The sequence below is a fragment of the Sapajus apella genome, unplaced genomic scaffold (genome assembly GCF_009761245.1).
Source record: "Sapajus apella isolate SASKATOON/1434 unplaced genomic scaffold, GSC_monkey_1.0 scaffold48, whole genome shotgun sequence".
Lineage (NCBI taxonomy): Eukaryota > Metazoa > Chordata > Mammalia > Primates > Cebidae > Sapajus > Sapajus apella.
In genome coordinates, this window is record NW_022436988.1 from 17,899,137 (window position 1) to 17,919,529 (window position 20,393).

Below are 20,393 nucleotides of genomic sequence, written 5' to 3' on the forward strand. Positions count from 1 at the left end.
TGTGTGTGTGTGTGTGTGTGTGTGTGTGTGTGTGTGTGTGTGACGTTTCGACAGCAGAAACTCTGTCTCAAGAAAAAAAAAAAAGAGAGACAGCGAGCTGCCTGCTTACGGCTAATCTGGTTCTTGTATTATTGACGCTTTTCTATCACATTTCACTAATGAAAATCACTTCTGACTAAAATAGTCAAGATATCATGTTTCTGGGGAAATATCTTGGTAGAAGACCAAGAGAATACCTGTTTCTTTTCTGTCTTTTGTAAAAGTGTGAATATATTTGGCTTTCTTTTCTTTTTCTGGGTATTCAATCTTCTGGAAAGTCAAATGTTGTTGAAAAGAGTGTTCCTTTACAGCTTACTAGGAGAAAAAGAAAAAGTGTTTTCTATTAGGTTGGTGCAAAAGTAATTGCCGTTTTGCCATTATAGTGGTATGGATGCAGGCACCGTAGACTGACTTTGGTTTTTCTTTTTCTTTTTTAAAGCCAAGCAGATGCCGGTGGAAATGTCCAGGTGAGTATATTTCTAAGAAGGGGGCGTCTGCTCTGTGAGCAGGGTGGACATGTCTGAAGGGAGATTCTGGTCATTAGGAAATTTTCAGTAGCTCTTGGCAAACTCACAGAAATATAGGCCTTCCTTGGCTGTGAGTTTGTTTGTGTGTGTGTGTGTGTGTTTGTGTGTGTGTGTGTGTGTGTGTGTCTCAGTGGAAGACTGCCAATTGTCCTTTCATGGGAAGGCATGGCTTTTATTCTGAGATCACGTCCTTCCTAGATGATTATTTGTGAAATCTCCTTTTCCTTATGAAATTATAAAGGTAGTAGATAACATTTTTTAAATTTGGCAAAATAGGGGCTTTTAAGAAATGGTTTTACTATCTTTACTGTTCTTGAAATCCCAAATCCAAAAGTATGGAAATGGTTGCTGTGTTCTGGGGAGAAACAGTAGCACAGGACAAGGAATTCAGGGGCTTGGGAGTGGGCTGTGAAGCCCTCCTGCTGTTCATGTGCCCTTTGGTCCTGATGCTTACTTTAATGGCAAAAAGTTTTATCACGGCCAAGCATGGTGGCTCATGCCTATAATCCCAGCACTTTGGGAGGCTGAAGTGGGCAGATCACCTGAGGTCAGGAGTTCAAGACCAGCCTGGCCAACATGGCGAAACCCCATCTCTACCAAAAATATAAAAATTAGCCAGGTGTGGTGGTGCATGCCTGTAATCCCAGCTCAGGAGGCTGAGGCATGAGAATTGCTTCAAACCGGGAGGCGGAGGCTGCAGAGAGCCGAGACTGCACCACTGCACTCTAGCCTGGACAACAGAGTGAGACTCTGTCTCAAAAAAAAAAAAAAAAAAAAAAGTTTTTTCACATAATCCGTGGAGCTGCAAAAAAAATAGTAGTTTTCCAAATGAGACAGTGAAGTTTCCTTACCTTGGAAAACTCTTCCTGGTTTTCTCATGATCTTCCCTTGATTACTTTGTTGGTTTGGGGTTAGAACAACATATATATATTGTTTTCCCTTTTTATATTTGATTTTAAGGCCAGCAATACCACTTCTGAACTCCAACAACGAGAAAATGTCAGATCCCAGCATGGAAGCTAACAGTCATTACGGTAAAGTCGCGGTCTTCTGCCATTGCTAATTTTCCCCAACTTGCTACATGCTTCCTTAGCCACCTCAATAGCAGAATCTGTGAGTAGTGGGATTAAAGTTGGAAGAGAAACCCTGGCTTCACTGGGACTATGTCATCCCATCAGCCACTGAGCAGTGAGCTTGTAAAACAGAAGCTTAAAAGGAAAGGTAGCACATTTTATTCTACCTTCGACACCTAAACTTCCTGTAGATGAAAGATAGAGAATAATCATCATGCCTTGTTACCATCAAAGACTTTGAATATTGCTCCAACGCAGTAGTATAATTCTCCATTTGCTAGACAGAGACCAGATATTGAATTAAAACATTGGCAAAACATCTCAGATGGAATTATTACAAGCACAAGACAGTTTTACTTCAAATTTGCCACAAAGGGAAACTAATTTCAATATTCTTTTAGTAGAGGCATAAAAAGAAAGTGCTCCAATTAAGAAATATCTGGTTCTAAGGCTCATCACTAGCTTCAGGTTCAGCTCAGCAGAATGTTCTTAATCCCATTAGGTTAGTAAGAAAATTGCTCAAGCATTTTAGCAAGGATGCTACTTACTTCCCAGAGGGGGCTGTAATACATCACACAATAGGTTCTGTCCCAGACCAAATTTGGACCACTCTTCTTCATTTATTTTATTTCTTTTCTTCTTTCCTTTTCCTCCTTCCCTTTCTTCCCTTTCCTTCCTTCCCTCTTTTCCTCCTTCCCTCTTTTCCTCTTTCATTCCTTTTCTTTCTTTCTCTTTCTTTCTTTTTTTCTTTCTTTCTCTCTCTTTCTTTCTCTCTCTCTCTCTCTTCCTTTCTCTCTCCTTCCTTCCTTTCCTTCTTCCCTTCCTCTTTCTCTGTCTCTCCTTCCTTCCTTCTTTTCTTTTCTTTCTTTCTTCTCCTCCCAGGCTCAGGCGATCCTCCCATCTCAGACTCCCGAGTAGCTGGGATCACCAGCATGCGCCACCATGCCCAGCTACTTTTTATTTTTTGTAGAGGCAGCATCTCCCTATGTTGCCCATGCTGGTTTTAGACTCCTGGGCTCAAGCAATCCTTCTGCCTTGGCCTCCAAAAGTGCTGGGATTACAGGTGTGAGCCACTGCTCCTGGTCACTTTTCTTTCTTTATCAGCAGATTTGGTTATAGAATGCTCATGTTCTTTTCTAATTGTATAAGTGTCCCACAAATTAAGAAATTTGTAGGATATATTTTTACAGAGACATATTTTGCTTGAGAAATACGTTGTAAGAATTTAGTATTTCAAGCTGGGTGCAGTGGCTCACACCTGTAAGAATTTAGTATTTCAAGCTGGGTGCAGTGGCTCACACCTGTAATCCTAGCACTTTGGGAGGCTGAGGTAGGTGGGATCACCTGAGGTCAGAAGTTCGAGACGAGCCTGGCCAACATGGTGAAACCCCCATCTCTATACTAAAAATAGAAAAAGAAAAAAAAAGAATTGAGTAATTTGTATGGTACTGAATCATAAACTTTAAAAAAGGAAAATAAAATATTTGTGGTAATAAAAGTAATGTGCTAGTAAAAAGAAAACAGCAAATACATTGTTAAGAAACTATTCTAGGCCAGGCACGGTGGCTCATGACTGTAATCCCAGCACTTTGGGAGGCCGAGGTAGGTGGATCACTTGAGGTCAGGAGTTCAAGACCATCCTGGCCAACATGGTGAAACCCCATCTCTACTAAAAATGCAAAAAATTAGCCAGGCATGGTGAGGCATGCTTGTAATCCCAGCTACTCCGGAGGCTGAGGCAGGAGAATTGCTTGAACCCAGGAGGCAGAGGTTGCAGTGACCTGAGATCAAGCTGTTGCACTCCAGCCTGGGCAACAAGAGTGAAACTCCATCTTAAAAAAAAAAAAGAAACTGTATTCAGGCCAGGCATGGTAGTTCATGCCTATAATCCCAGCTCTTTGGGAGGCTGAGGTGGGAGGATCACTTGAGGCCAGAAGCTTGAGACTAGCTTGGGCAACAAAGTGAGACTCTGTCTCTAAAAAAAAAAAAAAAGGTAACTATTTATCAAAAATTAATCTACTGCTACAGAGAAAATAATACCTTTTTGGCGTAAGGGGCTTCTGTTGATTTGTATTATTTATATATAACATTTAACTAAATTAAATGTTGATATACGTTTATATAAAAATAGGATTTTTCTTCTAATTTCCAAATACTCCAATTCTTATTATATCATCTCTGCATAGATTATTTCAATTTATAAATATATTTTAGTAATCATGATAGTAAAATTCAAATACATGATGGAAAGCCATGTGTTCAAGAATACTATTTGTGACTTTTGTATGAATTATTTTTAATAAAGGGCAACTTAATAACAAAGATAAAAATGGCTTTTGTCCATGCCCACTGAGATGACAGCCTGGAGATCCTGCTGTTTCCTTCTCCAGCTAGACACGGTTAGTTAGCTAGTGTCCTTCATGTTTCTGAGTCCTCGCTGGTCCCTTCCAGAATTTCTCGTGAACTTGCTCACATTGAACAATTCTGAATTCCAAATAGTTCACAAACGGAAGTGCCCCTGCCATGGGGTGGTAGACACCCCACTCATGTTAGAAAAAGACCATACAGGCCGGGTGCAGTAGCTCACACCTGTAAATCCCAGCACTTGGGGAGGTCAAGGCAGGCAGATCACATGAGGTCAGGAATTTGAGACCAGCCTGGCCAACCTAGTGAAACTCCATCTCTACTAAAAATACAAAAATTAGCTGGGCATGGTGATGGGTGCCTATAATCCCAGCTACCCAGGAGGCTGAGGCAGGAGAATCACTGGAACCCAGGAGGGGAGGCTGCAGTGAGCCGAGATCACACCACTGTACTCCAGCCAGGGTGACAGAGAGAGGAATCATCTCAAAAAAAAAAAAAAAAAAAAGAAAGAAAGAAAAAGAAAAAGACTGCACAGCAGGTCAAATGGAGCCCACAGGGGGACCAACGAGGGGACCCAGGACCCAGAGACAATGCTGGTTGTCACTACACTGAAGAAATCAGGCTTGATTTTGATAGGGACATTGAGTTTTTAAAAGGTTATAGAAAACTAGAGTTTCCCTTGTCACTCATGGTAATTGTTATTTTTCACCTAGGTCACAAAGATGATGTTGGAAACCATGCAATGAAACCAATAAATGATAATAAAGGTAATTATCTAATTATGTGTTTTTATTAGAACCAACTTTTAATTAAAAAAAAAGAAAAGACTCAAAGGAAAAGAAAATTAAAACTTGAAGACCTGTGGTTAATTTCCCACCTGTCTTAATGACCCTGTACCCAGCCCATGTGTCAATGGAGGTGTCTAGTTGCCTTCCCCAGAGATGCTATCTAGTGTCCTCAGTGGGAAAGTCACCTAAATCAAAGTAGGGAAGAACTGGGTTATGCCCCCAAAACAACTTCCTGACTCATAATAGGCTACTGAGTAAGGCAGTGGGGCCTCTTTTCTCTTGGGTATTGAGGTGGAGATTTTTAAAGACGATGGACAATTAATTGCCAGCTTCTGCTTGCAGCACTGAGAGATTGGACTAAATCATTTTTCAAAATTCCCTTCGGCTCTGGGCTGCTGTCATAGGAGCCAAGGCTCCTAATAAAGAGAAAGGATCTGTTAAGACCTCTTTCTTTCTCTTTTTTTTTTTTTTTGAGATGAAGCCTCGCTGTCACCCAGGCTGGAGTGCAGTGGTGCGATCTCGGCTCACTGCAACCTCCGCCTCCTGGGTTCCAGTGATTCCCCTGCCTCAGCCTCCCAAGTAGCTGGGACTAAAGGCACCCGCCACCATACCCAGCTAATTTTTTATATGTTTAGTAGAGACAGGGTTTCACTATATTGGCCAAGCTGGTCTTGAACTCCTGACCTCATGATCAGCTCTGGACTTACAGACAGGTATGAGCCACCCCGCCCGGCTCTTTTTTTTTTTTTTTTTTTTTGATACAGAGTCTCACTCTGTCGCCCAGGCTGGAGTACAGTGGCGTGATCTCAGCTCACTGCAATCTCCACCTCCTGGGTTCAAGCCATTATCATGCCTCAGCCTCCCAAGTAGCTAGGATTACAGGTGTGTGCCACCATGCCCACCTAATTTTTGTATTTTTAGTAGAGACTTTCACCATGTTGGTCAGGCTAATCTCGAACCCCTGACCTCAGGTGATCTGCCCACCTCAGCCTCCCAAAGTGCTGGGATTACAGGCATAAGCCGCCGCACCCAGCCTGAAATGTATCCTTGATTGCAGAATCATTGTTTTAGTAGCTGATGAGAATCACTATTCTTTAGGGCTTTAAAAACAAAACTAATGTTAGTTTTGACTTGAAGACAAACGTCTTTCCTACCTTTCAACATAGTACCCTGAGCAATTTCGTTCACTTGTATGCCTCATACTCTCCAAGTATTTTTAGGCTAGTGACCCCCTTTCCCCATTTCCTGAGACCCTCTCAGTCTTGGAGGTAGCTTTGTTTGCCTGTGGCTATGGAGAAGGCTTGCAGCATCTTGAGTGAGACTGAACTAGGAGAATGACTGTGGCTGATACTGGGCTGTTTCCTGTCTCTACTGACCTGTTCCAAGTCCCCACATTGTAGAAACAGGGACGTAGGCTAGAGGGTCCCTCCACATCCTGGTAATAGTCAGGGAGGAGGCCATGGGCCCCGAGGCCCTGTCTCTGCCTCCGGGACCAGTGTGGGATGTGTACTCCCTTCACCATCCAGAATGGAATTAAGCCTGTGTCTGGCCACCCCCTCAAAATACAGAACACTTTAATAACTTGAATGAAAATCTGGTCGCCACAGTGGCTCATGCCTGTAATCTCAGCACTTTGGGAGGCTGAGGTGGGTGGATCACTTGAGGTCAGGCATTTAAAACCAGCCTGGCCAACATGGTGAAACTATGTCTCTACTAAAAATATAAAAATTAGTGGGGCGTGATGGTGAGCACCTGCAATCCCAGCTACTCAGGAGGCTGAGGCAGGAGAAACACTTGAACCCTGGAGGTGTTTGCACCACTGCACTCCAGCCTGGGCAACAGAGTGCTGCTCCATCTCATAAACAAAGTCTCTACTTCTGTGATCTGAGGTTCCCGCAGAGATTCCGTCTAAACAAAAGTTGTTGTGGTTTCTTTGAGCAGAGCCTCGGAACTCAGATGTGCAGTACACGGAAGTGCAAGTGTCCTCAGCTGAGCCTCACAAAGGTAAGTGCCCGTCACTCGACTGAGTCCCCAGCCATTGCCCTTGTCTTGGGTTTAAACCCCAAGGTAGAGGTGCTGTGCTCAGTGGGAAGAGTCTATACACCCTGAGTTGCTCCAGAGGAAGGTGATCAGCAGACCTACTGGCCTGCCTAAGACAGGAAGGAGCAAAGGCCCTCGCTCTGGCCCTGAGCTGTAGAATTTCAGTAATTTCAAAGAAAAAAAATATGGCTGGGCCCGGTGGCTCATGCCTGTAATCCTAGAACTTTGGGAGGCTGAGGTGGGCGGATCATGAGGTCAGGAGTTTGAGACCAGCCTGACCAACATGGTGAAACCCAATCTCTAATAAAAATAAAAAATTAGCCGGATGTGGTGGCATATGCCTGTAATCCCAGCTACGCAGGAGGCTGAGGCAGGAGAATTGCTTGAACCTGGTAGGCAGAGGTTGTAGTGAGCCAAGATCATGCCACTACACTCTAGCCTGGGTGACAGAGCAAGACTTCATCTCAAAAAGAAGAAAAGGGAAAAAAAAAATTTATATATATATATGTGTATATATATATATATAAACAGAGTCTCTCTCTGTTGCCCAGGCTAGCAGTGGTGCGAGCTCAGCTCACTGCAACCTCTGCCTCCAGGGTTCAAGCCATTCTGCCCCAGCCTCCAGAGTAGCTGGGATTACAGGTGTGCGCCACCACAGCCGGCTAATTTTTTTTGTTCGTTTGTATTTTTAGTAGAAATGGGGTTTCATCATGTTGGCCAGGCTGTACTCGAACTCCTGACCTCAAGTGATCCACCCACCTTGGCCTCCCAAAGTGCTGGGATTATAGGTGTGAGGCATCACACCCGGCCTCAATAATTTAAAAAATTAATTAAAGAAAAACAGAGACAGGTTTTCGCCATGTTACCCAGGCTGGTCTCAAATTCCTGGGCTCAAGCGATCTGCCCACCTTGGTCTCCCAAAGTGCTGGGATTATAGGTGGAAGTCACCACACCCAGCCAATTTTCGGTAATTATTAGTTAGGGTACTAATAATAATAGGTAAGATTTATTGAGCACTTACTAAGTGCCAGGCAATTAGGAAGTACTGAGCAATTTGTCCCTTCTAGAGGTAGACCCCTTGCCCAAACCCATTGAGTTCCTAAAGTTGCCTGTGCAGATCGAATGTGTGTAAATCAAACGCATATTTCAAGGTATCGAGTGCTTTGCCGTTTAGAGGGACACTTAGGTAAAGGCTTTTAAAAGCACAAACTCCCTGTCCGTGTGAGCAGTGGCACTGATTTTACACCCCAGGTTTTGTTTCCGTGTATGTGGTTCTCTCAAGGGCAGGCTGGCCTGGAAGCCCCTACCTCTGGTTCTGTGCCAGGGAAATGGATGCACAGTGGGCTGGTTCATAGCAAATGCTAGAACATCAATCTCATTTGCTTTGGGCACCATAAAAAACATACATCTCCCAGCCAGGCGCAGTGGCTCATACCTGTAATCTCGGTTCTTCAGGAGGCCAAGGCAGGAGGATCACTTGAGGCCAGGAGTTCGAGACCAGGCTGGCCAATATGGTGAAACCCCATTTCTACCAAAAATACAAAAATTAGCTGGGCATGATGGCACGTGCCTGTAATCAAAGCTACTGGGGAAGCTGATGCAGAAGAATCACTTGAACCTGGGAGGCAGAGGTCGCAGTGAGCCGAGATTGCACCAATGCACTCCAGCCTGGGTGGCAGAGCAAGACTCAGTCTAAAAAAATTTTTTAAATGCATCCCCTAATCCTCATCCTCCTTTGCTCACCTGGATTGGGCAGTACACAGTCCCAGGATTACTGCATGCTCAAAGGAAACAGTGGCTCCTGCATGCTCAAAGGAAACAGTCTCAGAACCTTCCTGCCCAGCTGGGAAGCTCCCTGGGATCATTGCCATCTATCTCCCCTCCTCTGAGGCTAATGCCAGGCTGCATCCACCTAGCCAGGCAGCCTGGGGCAGTTTTCCAGACTGTGCAGGCTGTGCGCTGTTTTCCAGGCCGAGCCAGCCACTAGCCAGACCACATGGCAATGGGGTTTTGAAATCACCCCTTGCTCCATGATCTGGGAGGAGTCTTGGGTTCCTCCCTTTCTTCTTTTTGAGCCTGGTCTGAGTGCCTTGTCAGCAGCGGTATGCACAAAACTTTCCTTATAGGGACGTCCCGTAGAGCCTCTGTGCTGTGTGCCGCACCAGTGGGGCACATTCCCACAGCTACCCACAGAATGGGCCTGGGGGGTGTGTGCTACCCAATCTGCACAACTCACTTCTGAGTCTAGACTGGACCTGAGGGGGTAGGGAACACGCCAGGCCTGAAGCTCTCTTCCTTTTTTTTTTTAAGACCAAGTGTTGCTCTTGTCGCCCAGGCTGGAGTGCGATGGCGCAATTTCAGCCCACTGCGACCTTAACCTCCTGGGTTCAAGCAATTCTCCTGCCTCAGCCTTCTGAGTAGCTGGGATTACAGGTGCCCACTACCACGTCCAGCTAATTTTTGTATTTTTATCAGAGACAGGGTTTCACCATGTTGACCAGGCTGGTCTCCAACTTCTGACCTCAGGTGATCCACCCGCCTTGGCCTCCCAAAGTGCTGGGATTCCAGGCATGAGCCACCGAGCCAGGGCTCTTTGTCTTTATTTCATTGTAAAGTGGTTCATTTGTTGAGATAACAAATTGTGATTAAGGTCCATGATGGACCAGCCACTGAGCAGGCATAAAATGTGACACCTTTTCTGGCTTGGGTGGCCCAAGGAGGCCTCTTTGAGGAGTGACATTTAAGCAGAGCCAGAGGGGTGCAAAGAAGGCAGCCCAACCAGGAGGGGGGGGTGGGCAGCCTCAGGAAATAGGAAGGGCAGTGTGAGGTGGCTCAGAGCTTGACTCAACCGAGATTGGAAAGGAGACCCTTGCGCCTGCAGAGTGAGCAGGACAGAAAGCAGGCACAGGAAGCTGGGGCGGGGTTCAGGGTCTCTGAGGATTTCTTTGCATTCTATTCTAAATGGATTAGAGAACCTTTGGAAGGATTTACACAGAGAAGTAACAGCTTTCAACTTTCTTCTTTAAAAAATATCCTTGGTCAGGCAGGGTGGCTAATGTCTGTAATCCCAGCGCTTTCGGAAGCTGAGGTGGGTGGATCACCTGAGGTCTGGAGTTCAAGACAAGCCTGGCCAACATGGTGAAACCCTGTCTTTACTAAAAATACAAAAATTAACCAGGTGTGGTGGCATGTGCCTGTAATCCTGGCTACCTGGGAGGCTGAGGCAAGAGAATTGCTCGAACCCAGGAGGTGGAAGTTGCAGGGAGCTGAGATTGCGCCACTGCACTCCAGCATGGACGATAGAGTGAGACTCCATCTCACACACACACAAAAAAGTCCTCATGGCTGGCATGGAAAACAGATTGAAGGAGGGCAGGAACGGAAACAGAGAGATGAGTATGTTATTGCCAGGCAAGAGGGATGGGCAACCACAGTGCTGGCAATGCATGGATTCTATTTTAGATCTATCTTGGAGGCAGATGGTAGCAGCAGGTGAAGAACTGAACGGCCAGGATGGGAGACCTCATTACTGCCTGCTGCATGTGTGTGCGTGTGTGTGTGTGTGTGTGTGTGTGTGTGTGTGTGGCGGGCTCTCACTCTGTTGCCCAGGATGGAGTGCGGTGGCACGATCTTGACTCACTGCAACTTCCACCTCCCAGATTCAACCAATCCTCGTGCCTCAGCCCCCCGAATAGCTGGGATTGCAAGTGCCCATCACCATGCCTGGCTAATTTTGTGTTTTTAGTAGAAACAGTGTTTTATCATGTTGGCCAGGCTGTCTCAAACTCTTAAACTTCAGTGATCTGCCCACCTCAGCCTCCCCAAGTGCTGGGATTACAGGCGTGAGTTACTGCGCCTGGTCCTAATTTTCTTTTTCCTGCTCAAATATGGGGAAGGGTTGAAGAAACAAGAAGGAGCTATTATAATCCCAGTACTTTGGGAGGCAGAGATGAGAGGACCACTTGAGCCCAGCATTCAAGACCAGCCTGGCAACAAGGCAAGACCACCTCACCTCTACAAAAAATTGACAAATAACAAAGGAGCTACCGAGAACCCCCAGGGCTGGGTGAAGCAGGGACAGCCAGCCTGTGCCCTCCTTGCCAAGCTGTGCAGCTGCGGGGGCGCCATCACCTAACGGGCCTCTCTTTCTCCATTTGCACAAGGCTGTGTGGGCTTCGGAGGTCCCAGGGAGACAGTAATGAGGGTCACTTGAAGGCAATGGAGAGCTTTTTGGGGATTCAAGCAGAGTTTTCCAGACCCATCTTCCTCCTTAGCAGCTAAGGGGCAGTGGGTGAGGTCAGGCCTGAGCCTTCCTGTGGGTGGAGAGCCAGGTATTACCAGGTAAGAAAAGGGCTTTGTGGGTACAAGGCCAGTGGTGAGTACATTTGACCTGGTCTTGGCCAACGCAGTTCCCTGCTTTCAAGGCTTCCTCCTATGGAGGAGGGGATGGGAACCAAGTCCAGTTCTGACCCTGGTGGCAGCGGACCAAGTGCTAACTTGGGGTGGAGGAGGGGCGGGAAGGAACTCAATCAATCCCGGTTTGCGCTGAGGCTAATTGCTGGGAAAACCCCATGACGTTGAAGCCATTTCTTTCTGTGTTAACACAGAGAAAAACAGAAGCCAAAATAAAGCCCCATCCGGAAACATTCCTGACAGCGGAGACAAACAGCTTGCCGGCCTGGTTGACTCATTAGCAGGCAGCTGCTGCCAGAGAGGGGGTGGGGAGGGGAGGCGGTGATGAGCTGTGACTCCCCCTGCCCACCTGTCACTGAGCTGGGCAGATTCAGGGGCAGCTGCCACGCTAGCAGCGCCACCAAGAAGCAGCAGTCACTCCTGCTGCCCTGGGGATGTTACAGCATCCCCAAGGCCACAAAAGAGGTCTCCCAGCTGCCCCTTGTGGGCCTGGGGACCGTGGGGATCACAAGCTCTCCGAGTTCCTAGGCCCAACCACCAAGCCCTTTCCCTCCATTTATTCCCCACCTGCCCCAGCCCCCATGTGGGCCTGGGTGGGGAGTGAGCTGGCCATGACCCACCATGTGCCTGGGACATGGCGTTTGACAGCATTCATTGCAGTGTCTGTGTTGCTTGTGCGCCTGTGTGCCTCGCAGCCTGGAGCTCCGGAAAGCTGGGAGCAGGCCCCTCACCTTTCCTATTCCACAGTGCAGGTTCATACTAGGTGTCTAGGATTCTGCTGAGTGAGTGACTTGGCCAGGACTGACATCGACCAGAGGGTGCCTTGGGGATGTAGAGGAGCCCCCAGCAGGGGATGGGGATCCCTAGAGCTTCTCTCGAGGCCCCCACATCTGGTGCCACAGAGAGAGAGCAAGGGTTGTGTGGGCATCTCTGCTGTGCCAGCAACGGGATGCCCTGGCAGCTCAGCCACTCTACTGAGTTCCAAATCCTGTTGGTGCCCTGGGGAAGTCACTGCAAGGCCCTAGTCACCCCACATGCCCCCAGTTCAACTGTAGGATCTGACCCACCCCCAGCCTTTCTCCTCACAAATGGTTCCTGATGCAGGAAACACCACCATTATTGTTGCTTTAAACTTGGATGGGTGCCCCCAGGCAGCTGTGCAAGCCTAGGAATGGGACATGTCCCAGACCCCAGCCATCACCCCCAGAGGAGCTCGGGGTCTGCCAGGGAGACGGTCTTGGGAACAAGTCACGTCAGTGTGTCGTAGGCAAATGTCACCAACATGCTGTGGGGTCGGGGGCCCTGTAACTTTCCAGGGCACAGAGGGAGGGTGAGTGTGGGGGTGTTGGCCCGTACGTGAAGCTCCACCAGGGTCATGGGGGAATTGGGCAAGGAGAAAGGGCAGTGCTGGCAGTGGAGGAGTGCGTGTGGGGCCAGGAGGTGAGAGCGAAGCATGGTGAGTCGAGGGCATCTCGGTGCAGGTGGAGTCCATGGTCGCACCCCGGCCGTCCACCCCGAGATGGGAAACACCCACCTGGCACTGACCATGGCACAGGAAGCACCTTACCCTATCTGGGGCTCCCTTTCCCCCTCTGTAAGAGGAGAACGATGGCCTGCACAGCATCAGGCTCCTTTCAACAGTGAGGCTTCCTGGGCCTCTGTGCAGGTGACAGGAGCTGGGAAGTGGCCAGGCTCCAACCTGCTTCCTCAGGGTTGGTGAGTGTGTATATGTGTGCCCACCCTGTGTACCTGAGTGTGTGTACACACAGCTTGCATGTTTGTACGTGCAGTGTATATGGATATGCTGTATGTGTGCATACAATGTGTGTAGATACACAATGGATACACTGTATGAGGGTATGCATAGCATGTATACACATTGTGTGCATGAATGTGTGTCTGTATATGCTGTGTGTATATTTTTGTGTACACATCTTGTGCCCACACCCCAGTGTAAGGTATACAGAAGGCAGTGTGGGCGCCCTTGAGTCTCCTCCAGGTATACCCCACACCCTGGGTGGGTCATCATGCTGCTGTGTTGAGAGGGTCCAGCCCAGAGGATCTCAGCCCTGTCTGCATATTAGAGCCCCTGAGGAGCTCCTAAAAAAAGCTGGGTGGGATCAGCACCCCCCAGCCTGATCCAACCAGAAAGCTCCAGTGAGGCCCAGGAGCTGGCAGTGACACTGGCCAGCCCAGCCATCTAGCCCTGTAAGAGTTCTCAGTCCAGCTATTCCTGGGGTCCCTGACAACCCCAGGCTCTAACCCAGACCTTGGGATCTGGATCTGGATCCCAGGGTCTGGGCTCTCAGGTGATTGGGAGGCCATGGCCCAGCCCTGCGTCAAGGGACCTGGTAGAATGTCTGGACAGGGGTCACAGTGGCAGGGGAAGAGGAGTGGGGCTGCCAAGCTGGAGGCTGCAGGCCCTTGCTAGGTGCCCCTCCGTCTGTGGCCCTTCAGGTTGGGGTCCTCTGGAGCACGCAGCCCTGCTCCACAATGGCCTGCTGACCTCCTACTCCCAGAGTGGAGGTGATGCTGGTTAGACCAGGATCTCCTTTTTTTTTTTTATATGGAGTCTCAGTCTATCTCCCAGGCTGAAGTACAGTGGCACAAGCCCGGCTCACTGCAACCTCTGCCTCCCAGGTTCAAGCGATTCTCATGCCTTAGCCTCCTGAGTAGCTGGAGGCACAGGCACCCACCACCATGCTGGGCTAATTTTTTGTGTTTTTAGTAGAGACGAGGTTTCGCTATGTTGGCCAGGATGGTCTCAAACTCCTGACCTCAAGTGATCCGCCTGTCTCAGCCTCCCAAAGTGCTGGGATTACAGGCGTGAGCCACCACGCCCAGCCGGGATCTTTTAATGTCAGACATGACAAGGTCTCCGGGAGCTTCTGGACCTGGTTCTGGTGGGGTGCAATAGTGGGGTACAGCCTTGCCTGCAGAGCCTCAGACCTTTTCCTACGACTGCAGTGGACTGACCTGGTTCCCAGAGGCAGTTACTGACTTGTGCCTGGTCCCTTTTCCAGATCTAGGAAAGAAGGGCACAGAGACGGTGTACAGTGAAATCCGGAAAGCTGCCCCTGGTGAGTGAGGGTCCCCAGTGCCCCAGCCTGGGGGATGCCCCCTAGAACCACTGATGGGGCCTTGGGAGTGGGCAGAGAAAAGAGGAAGCAAAGAAGGCCAAAAAAGGGGTGCCACCTCTTATACCAGTGCTGTGGGCTCCCTCTCTCCCACCACCCTTAAAATGTCACCTCGGGTTATTTTTACTATTCATTTAGTCAGCATGCTTCTTGAGTGCTTACTGACCCCAGCCAGTGACCTCACCTGCTCCTCACAAGGCCCTGGTGGCTGGGGTGCCCCAAGGTCTTGGATGTCAAGTGTTTTGCTTTGGAGACTCCCAGCAGCTTCAGCCTTTCTTTTTTCTTTTTCTTTCTTTCTTTTTTTTTTTTTTTTTAATGATATGGAGTCTCGCTCTGTCGCTCAGGCTGGAGTACAGTGGTGCAATCTTGACTCACTGCAACCTCTACTTCCCAGATTCAAGTGATTCTCCTGCTTCAGCCTCCCGCCCAGCTAATTTTTGTGTTTTTAGTAGAGACAGGGTTTCACCATGTTGGCCAGGCTGGTCTCAAACTCCTGACCTCAAGTGATCCACCCATCTCGGCTTCCCAGAGTGTTGGGATTACAGGCCTGAGCCACCGCACCCAGCAGCTTCAGCTTTTCTGATGATAGACTGACTTTGGGAGTGGGTGCGGGTGTGCGGATCTGCTCTATTTCCTTTGGTTCTGCTGGCCCCACTTCCCTGCCCTTGACGACCCACTGTTTCCAAATGGAAGGGCTTCCCCGGAGCTGAACACAGAGCTTCAGCAGACCCAGAACCAGGGCAGCTCAACGAGCCCCCCCCCACCTTTTTTTTTGGTGCAATAACTGTATTCAAGTCTAGAGAAATGAAATCTACAATGACAACTTTTAAATTGTGAAAGTAAGTCAGCAATCCAAAAAACATAAACATTGCGGGGGACATACTAACTATGTGAGTGTCTTGCTTTGTACAACAGACCTCTATTTAAGTGGATTCTTGGAAAGGGAATCACTGAAATGGTCCAGGACATTTCTGCAAAGGTGGCTACTCTGGCCAGGCGTGATGGCTCACGCCTGTAATTCCAGCACTTTGGGAGGCCAAGGTGGGCAAATCACCTGAGGTCAAACATTCGAGACCAGCCTGGCCAAGATAGTGAAACTCTGTCTCTACTAAAAATTTAAAAATTAACTGGGTGTGGTGGTGCATGCCTATAGTCCCAGCTACTTGGGAGGCTGAGGCAGGAGAATCGCTTGAACTGGGAGGCAGAGGTCGCAGTGAGCTGAGATGACGCCACTGCACTCCAGCCTGGGCCACAGAATGAGACTCTGTCTCAAAATAAATAAATACGTGAAAAAGGATAGCTACTCTGAGTGTACTTGGTGAACCAGCAACAGCAATCACAGGCCCCCAGACCCACAAATCAGTCTCTGGAATCTGAACTTAGCCAGCCTCAGATGTTTCTGATGCTGCCAATATTTGAGAAGCACTGTTTTTGTTTGTTTTGTTTGAATTGGAGTCGCACTCTGTCACCCAGGTTGGAGTGCAGTGGTGCCATCTCAGCTGACTGCAACCTCCATACAACACTCCCCAACCCAGCCTCAAGGCTTAAGCAATCCTGCCAAGTAGCTGGGACCACAGACACACACCACCACGCCCAGCTAAGTTTTATATTTTTGGTGGAGATGAGGTTTCACTATGTTGCCCAGACTGGTCTTGAACTCCTGAGCTCAAACAATCCGCCCACTTTGGCCTCCCAAAGTGCTGGGATTACAAGTGTGAGCCACTGTGCCAGGTAAAAAGCACTGTTTTAAAAGAACGTCCAATTCTCTGAAGACCCTACTTTTTATCTGAAATAGTGATCACTCCTTAATTCATTTTTAAAAGTTGGTATATTTGTGAGGAGAACAGAAACTTAATCCCTTGTGGAACTTGACACCGACTGAATAATTTTTCAAAAACCAATTTCCTGGGGAATTTTTGGCTCGAGTATCTCATTTTACAATCTCCATATACTCAGAGCTAACAAAATGCAAATCTAACAACAAATAGGCTTTCTCTATTTCTCCCCAGTGTAAGGAAAAGTTATAAATAAGGCGGGGTTCAAGGTTGCGCCCATTGTGTAATTGTGTGAAAATGCCCCTTCTGCTTTCTTGCTGGTCCCTGAGATTGTTCCCTTTCTTGGGTCAGTGCTGAAGAGTTCACTTTCAGTTGCTTTGGTTATACAAATGCTCCTATTTGACCACTTTCTGTATGGGCTAAGCGGGCTGAGTACGTCGTCTTTTTCAATGGGATTTGTCAATGGGATTCATGACAAATCTCATTTTACAGTGGAAGCTACTAAGGCATACAGAGGTTAAGACACTTGCCTGAGATCACGCAGCAAGCAAGCCTCTGAGAATCGTCCCTCCCTGGAGTGGACTCCACACTCCTGACCACTGAAGCATACTGCCTTTGGTTTTGGGAAGCGGGGGTGGTAGAAGGTGGAAGTTGCAGGGGTGCCCACTGCAGGAGGCCAGCTCCTTATCACCTCTGCCTCAAGGCCTCCAGCGAGGTCCGTGGTCATCTGAGGTTTCTGGTTGCTTGCTGGTTGCCCTTCACTGTAGGTGGTGAAGGGCACCTCAGTGTGGATTCTAGAGTCTGTATAAGGGAAAACTTAACTTTTTTTCCTTTACTCTCCTAAGTGCTCTGATTGGGGCCCTTCGAATTAGATGCAGATCAACAAGATAAAAACAGAGCCTATTACCATACATAATGCAAATCACACAAGAGAAACATCAATCATGAGTAACTCAAAGGGGCGGTTAGAGCTTGGGGTCTATAAAGCATCTTAGGCCGATTGCAGTGTCTCAAGCCTGTCATCCCAGGACTTTGGGAGGCTAAGGTGGGTGGATCACCCGAGGCCAGAAGTTCGAGACCACCCTGGCCAACATGGTGAAACCCTGTCTCTACTAAAAATACAAAAAAATTATCCAGGCATGGTGGCGGGTGCCTGGAATTCCAGCTACTCAGGAGGCTGAGGCAGGAGAATTACTTGAACCAGGGAGGTGGAGGTTGCAGTGAGCTGGGATCACGCTGTTGCACTCCAGCCTGGGCAACAAGAATGAAACTCCATCTCAAAAACATTTTTTTAAAAAATATATAAAGCATCTTAACAAAGAGCAATACATTTGTAGAGAAATGACAAGGCAAAGGAAAAATGGTTTTTGGCTTCTGAGGGTGGCAAACTGGGAAAGCGAATCAGGTGGCCACAGAGCTTCCATGGGGAGCTTTACAGCAGTCCTCTTTTCTTAGGAGCTTCTGTTTTTAGGGCTGGGCATGGTGGCTCATGCCTGTAATCTCAGCACTTTGGGAGGCTGAGGTGAAAGGAACACTTGAGCCCAGGAATTTGAGATCAGCCTGGGCAGCATAGTGAGACCCCCATCTTTTCTAAAAAGTTTTTAAAATTTTAAAAAGTGGCCGGGCACGGTGGCTCAAGCCTGTAATCCCAGCACTTTGGGAGGCCGAGGCGGGCGGATCACGAGGTCAAGAGATTGAGACCATCCTGGTCAACATGGTGAAACCCCGTCTCTACTAAAAATACAAAAACATTAGCTGGGCATGGTGGCGCGTGCCTGTAATCCCAGCTACTGAGGAGGTTGAGGCAGGAGAGTTGCCTGAACCCAGGAGGCGGAGGTTGCGGTGAGCCGAGATCGCGCCATTGCACTCAAGCCTGGGTAACAAGAGTAAAACTCCGTCTCAAAAAAAAAAAAAAATTTAAAAAGTTAATAGGAAAACAAAAATTAGTTGGGCGTGGTGGTATGTGCCTGTAGTCCCACCTACTCAGGAGACTGAGGCAGGAGGATAGCTTGAGCCTGGAAGGTGGAAACTGCAGTGAACTGTGTTTGTGCCACTGCCCTCCAGCCTGGGTGACAGAGTGAGACTGATGGGTTCCAAAACATTTAACTTTTTTCCTTTACTTTCCTAGGTTTTCCGATGGGGCCCTGCAAATTAGACAAGACAGATTAACAGGAGAAAAACAGTTTCTTTAATCTGTCTCCAAAAAAAAAAAAAGGAAGAAGTAGTTTCTGCTTTTAGTCAGATAAGGAAGCTCTGGGAAGACTTCTTTCTAATCTGAACTTTCATTTGTATCCAGCTCAAAATAGTCCTTATGCCAAAGGGGCATATTTTGTGGTGACATATTCTGATTTCCTACAACTGCTTCATCTGCTTTAGGGCAGCTGGCTGTTCAAGTGGGTTCTCTCCGGGTCTCCAGGTTGGTTCTGGATTACTCAATCTGGGCTGTTGGAACCTGACCCCTCCCTCAGGCTGAAACCATAGGCATGGTAGAACCCCCTCAGGGCTGGGCACGGTGGCTCACGCCTGTAATCCTAGCACTTTGGGAGGCCAAGGTGGGTGGATCACCTGAGGTCTGGAGTTCAAGACCAGCCTGGCCATCATGGTGAAACCCCATCTTTAAAAAAAAAAAAAAAAGAACCCCCTCTGGTAGGATTTGAAGTGGTGTAGAGCACAGGCTTTGCTGGGAGACATCCCAGTCCCTGTCCTGGGCAGCCACCTACCAGCTGTGTGACTTTGACTAAGGTGTCTTAACCCCTCAGAGACTCAGTTTCTTAAACTATTAAATGCACATGTGGTTAAATGAGATAGGACTGTGGGAGACCATGCTGGTTATCCCCAAGTCACTGTATTATCCCTGCCACAGAGTGAGCATTTAATCAATTTCAGTTTCAAAACACAGGAGGAGCTTGAGCCCTATATAGAGTTCAGTGTCTTGCCCAGGATACTTCTAGAGCAGTTCCCTGACTCCCAGGCCAGGACGCTCCCACGGCACCACCTGGGCCACCTGGCGTCAGTTAGGGCTCTGTCCCTCCCCACAACCTGGTCTCTAACCTGGCGGAAGTTAGAGAACCTGCCAGGTCTCTAACCTGCCCAGGAGTGAAGGTAGAAAGAGCCCTGGGTTTTGCATGGGCCATAGCCCTTGCCTGCAGCTGCCTACAGCTGTGTCTCCACGTCACCTAGAAGCCTCTGGTCCTGGAAGCCAAGGGGTTTCCTGTTTCTCAGGGCTTCCTTGAGGAGAGAAGCCCGCAGGACATGGCTGATTCCTTTTCTTTACTCCTTTACTCAGCCTCCTGAGTAGCTGGAACCACAGGTACTGCCACCTTGCCTGGCTAATTTTATATGTATTTTTAGTAGGGACAATATTTCACCATGTTGGCCAGGCTGACCTTGAACTCCAGACCTCAGGTGATCCACCTGCTTCGGCCTCCCAAAGTGCTGGGATTACAGACATGAGCCACCACACCTGGCCAGATTCTCATTTCTTGTTATCATCATAACCATCCCCAGATTCTTCATCATTGCCAAGTTCTCCGGCAGCTCTTTCCTTTGGTTACTATTTCCCCTCTACAGACTGCAGACTTCTGTTCTGTGTTGATTTTGTTCTTCCTATACTCTGATTCTCTTGTGGTTGGGAGAGTCCCTTCCTCCTCGGTCAGTTACAGCTAATATGTATTGAGCACTCCCTGTGTGTGAGACACTCAGAGCCCTGCCTTAATCCTCAAGATCGGCATACGCTTGATGGGGGTTCTGTTGTTACTCTTGCTCTCCACATGGGGAAATGGGCCCAGAGGTTAAGTAACTTGTGCTTGTTCCACAGCCAGTGGCAGAGCAGGGATAGAACCCAGGGAACCTGGCTGAAGCCACGCTCTTCAAAGCCTTCCTGCTCCCTCTCCTTATTTCTCTCAGCCAATTGGTTTGTTACTAGTTGCTGTCAGTTGTTTCTTGCCAAACCAATTGACTGCATTCTCCTCTGTTTTCCATCTTTCTTCGTCTAGGTTTCATGTTATCAGCATAATTGGAGAACTCTGTCTACTTTGGAGAACTCTGTCTATTTTTAAAAAAAATTCTTGGCCGAGGCGGGCGGATCACAAGGTCAAGAGATCAAGACCATCCTGGTCAACATGGTGAAACCCCGTCTCTACTAAAGCTACAAAAATCAGCTGGGCATGGTGGCGCGTGCCTGTAATCCCAGCTACTCAGGAGGCTGAGGCAGGAGAATTGCCTGAACCCAGGAGGC

The 20,393-nt window shown here is 48.2% G+C and overlaps 1 protein-coding gene across 6 annotated transcripts in view; it reads left to right on the forward strand.

Moving 5' to 3' along the window:
• The window catches only part of PECAM1 (platelet and endothelial cell adhesion molecule 1), an 88,003-nt gene that overhangs the window by 50,381 nt on the left and 17,229 nt on the right, over positions 1 to 20,393 (forward strand). For 5 of the 6 annotated variants that reach the window (XM_032241977.1, XM_032241975.1, XM_032241976.1 and 2 more), the window contains 5 exons: positions 479 to 506; positions 1,527 to 1,600; positions 4,717 to 4,770; positions 6,733 to 6,795; positions 14,268 to 14,324. In XM_032241977.1, the coding sequence (XP_032097868.1) occupies positions 479 to 506; positions 1,527 to 1,600; positions 4,717 to 4,770; positions 6,733 to 6,795; positions 14,268 to 14,324 (276 nt within the window). The remainder of the gene's footprint in view (positions 1 to 478; positions 507 to 1,526; positions 1,601 to 4,716; positions 4,771 to 6,732; positions 6,796 to 14,267; positions 14,325 to 20,393) is intronic. The other variant, XM_032241979.1, reaches the window with a different exon arrangement.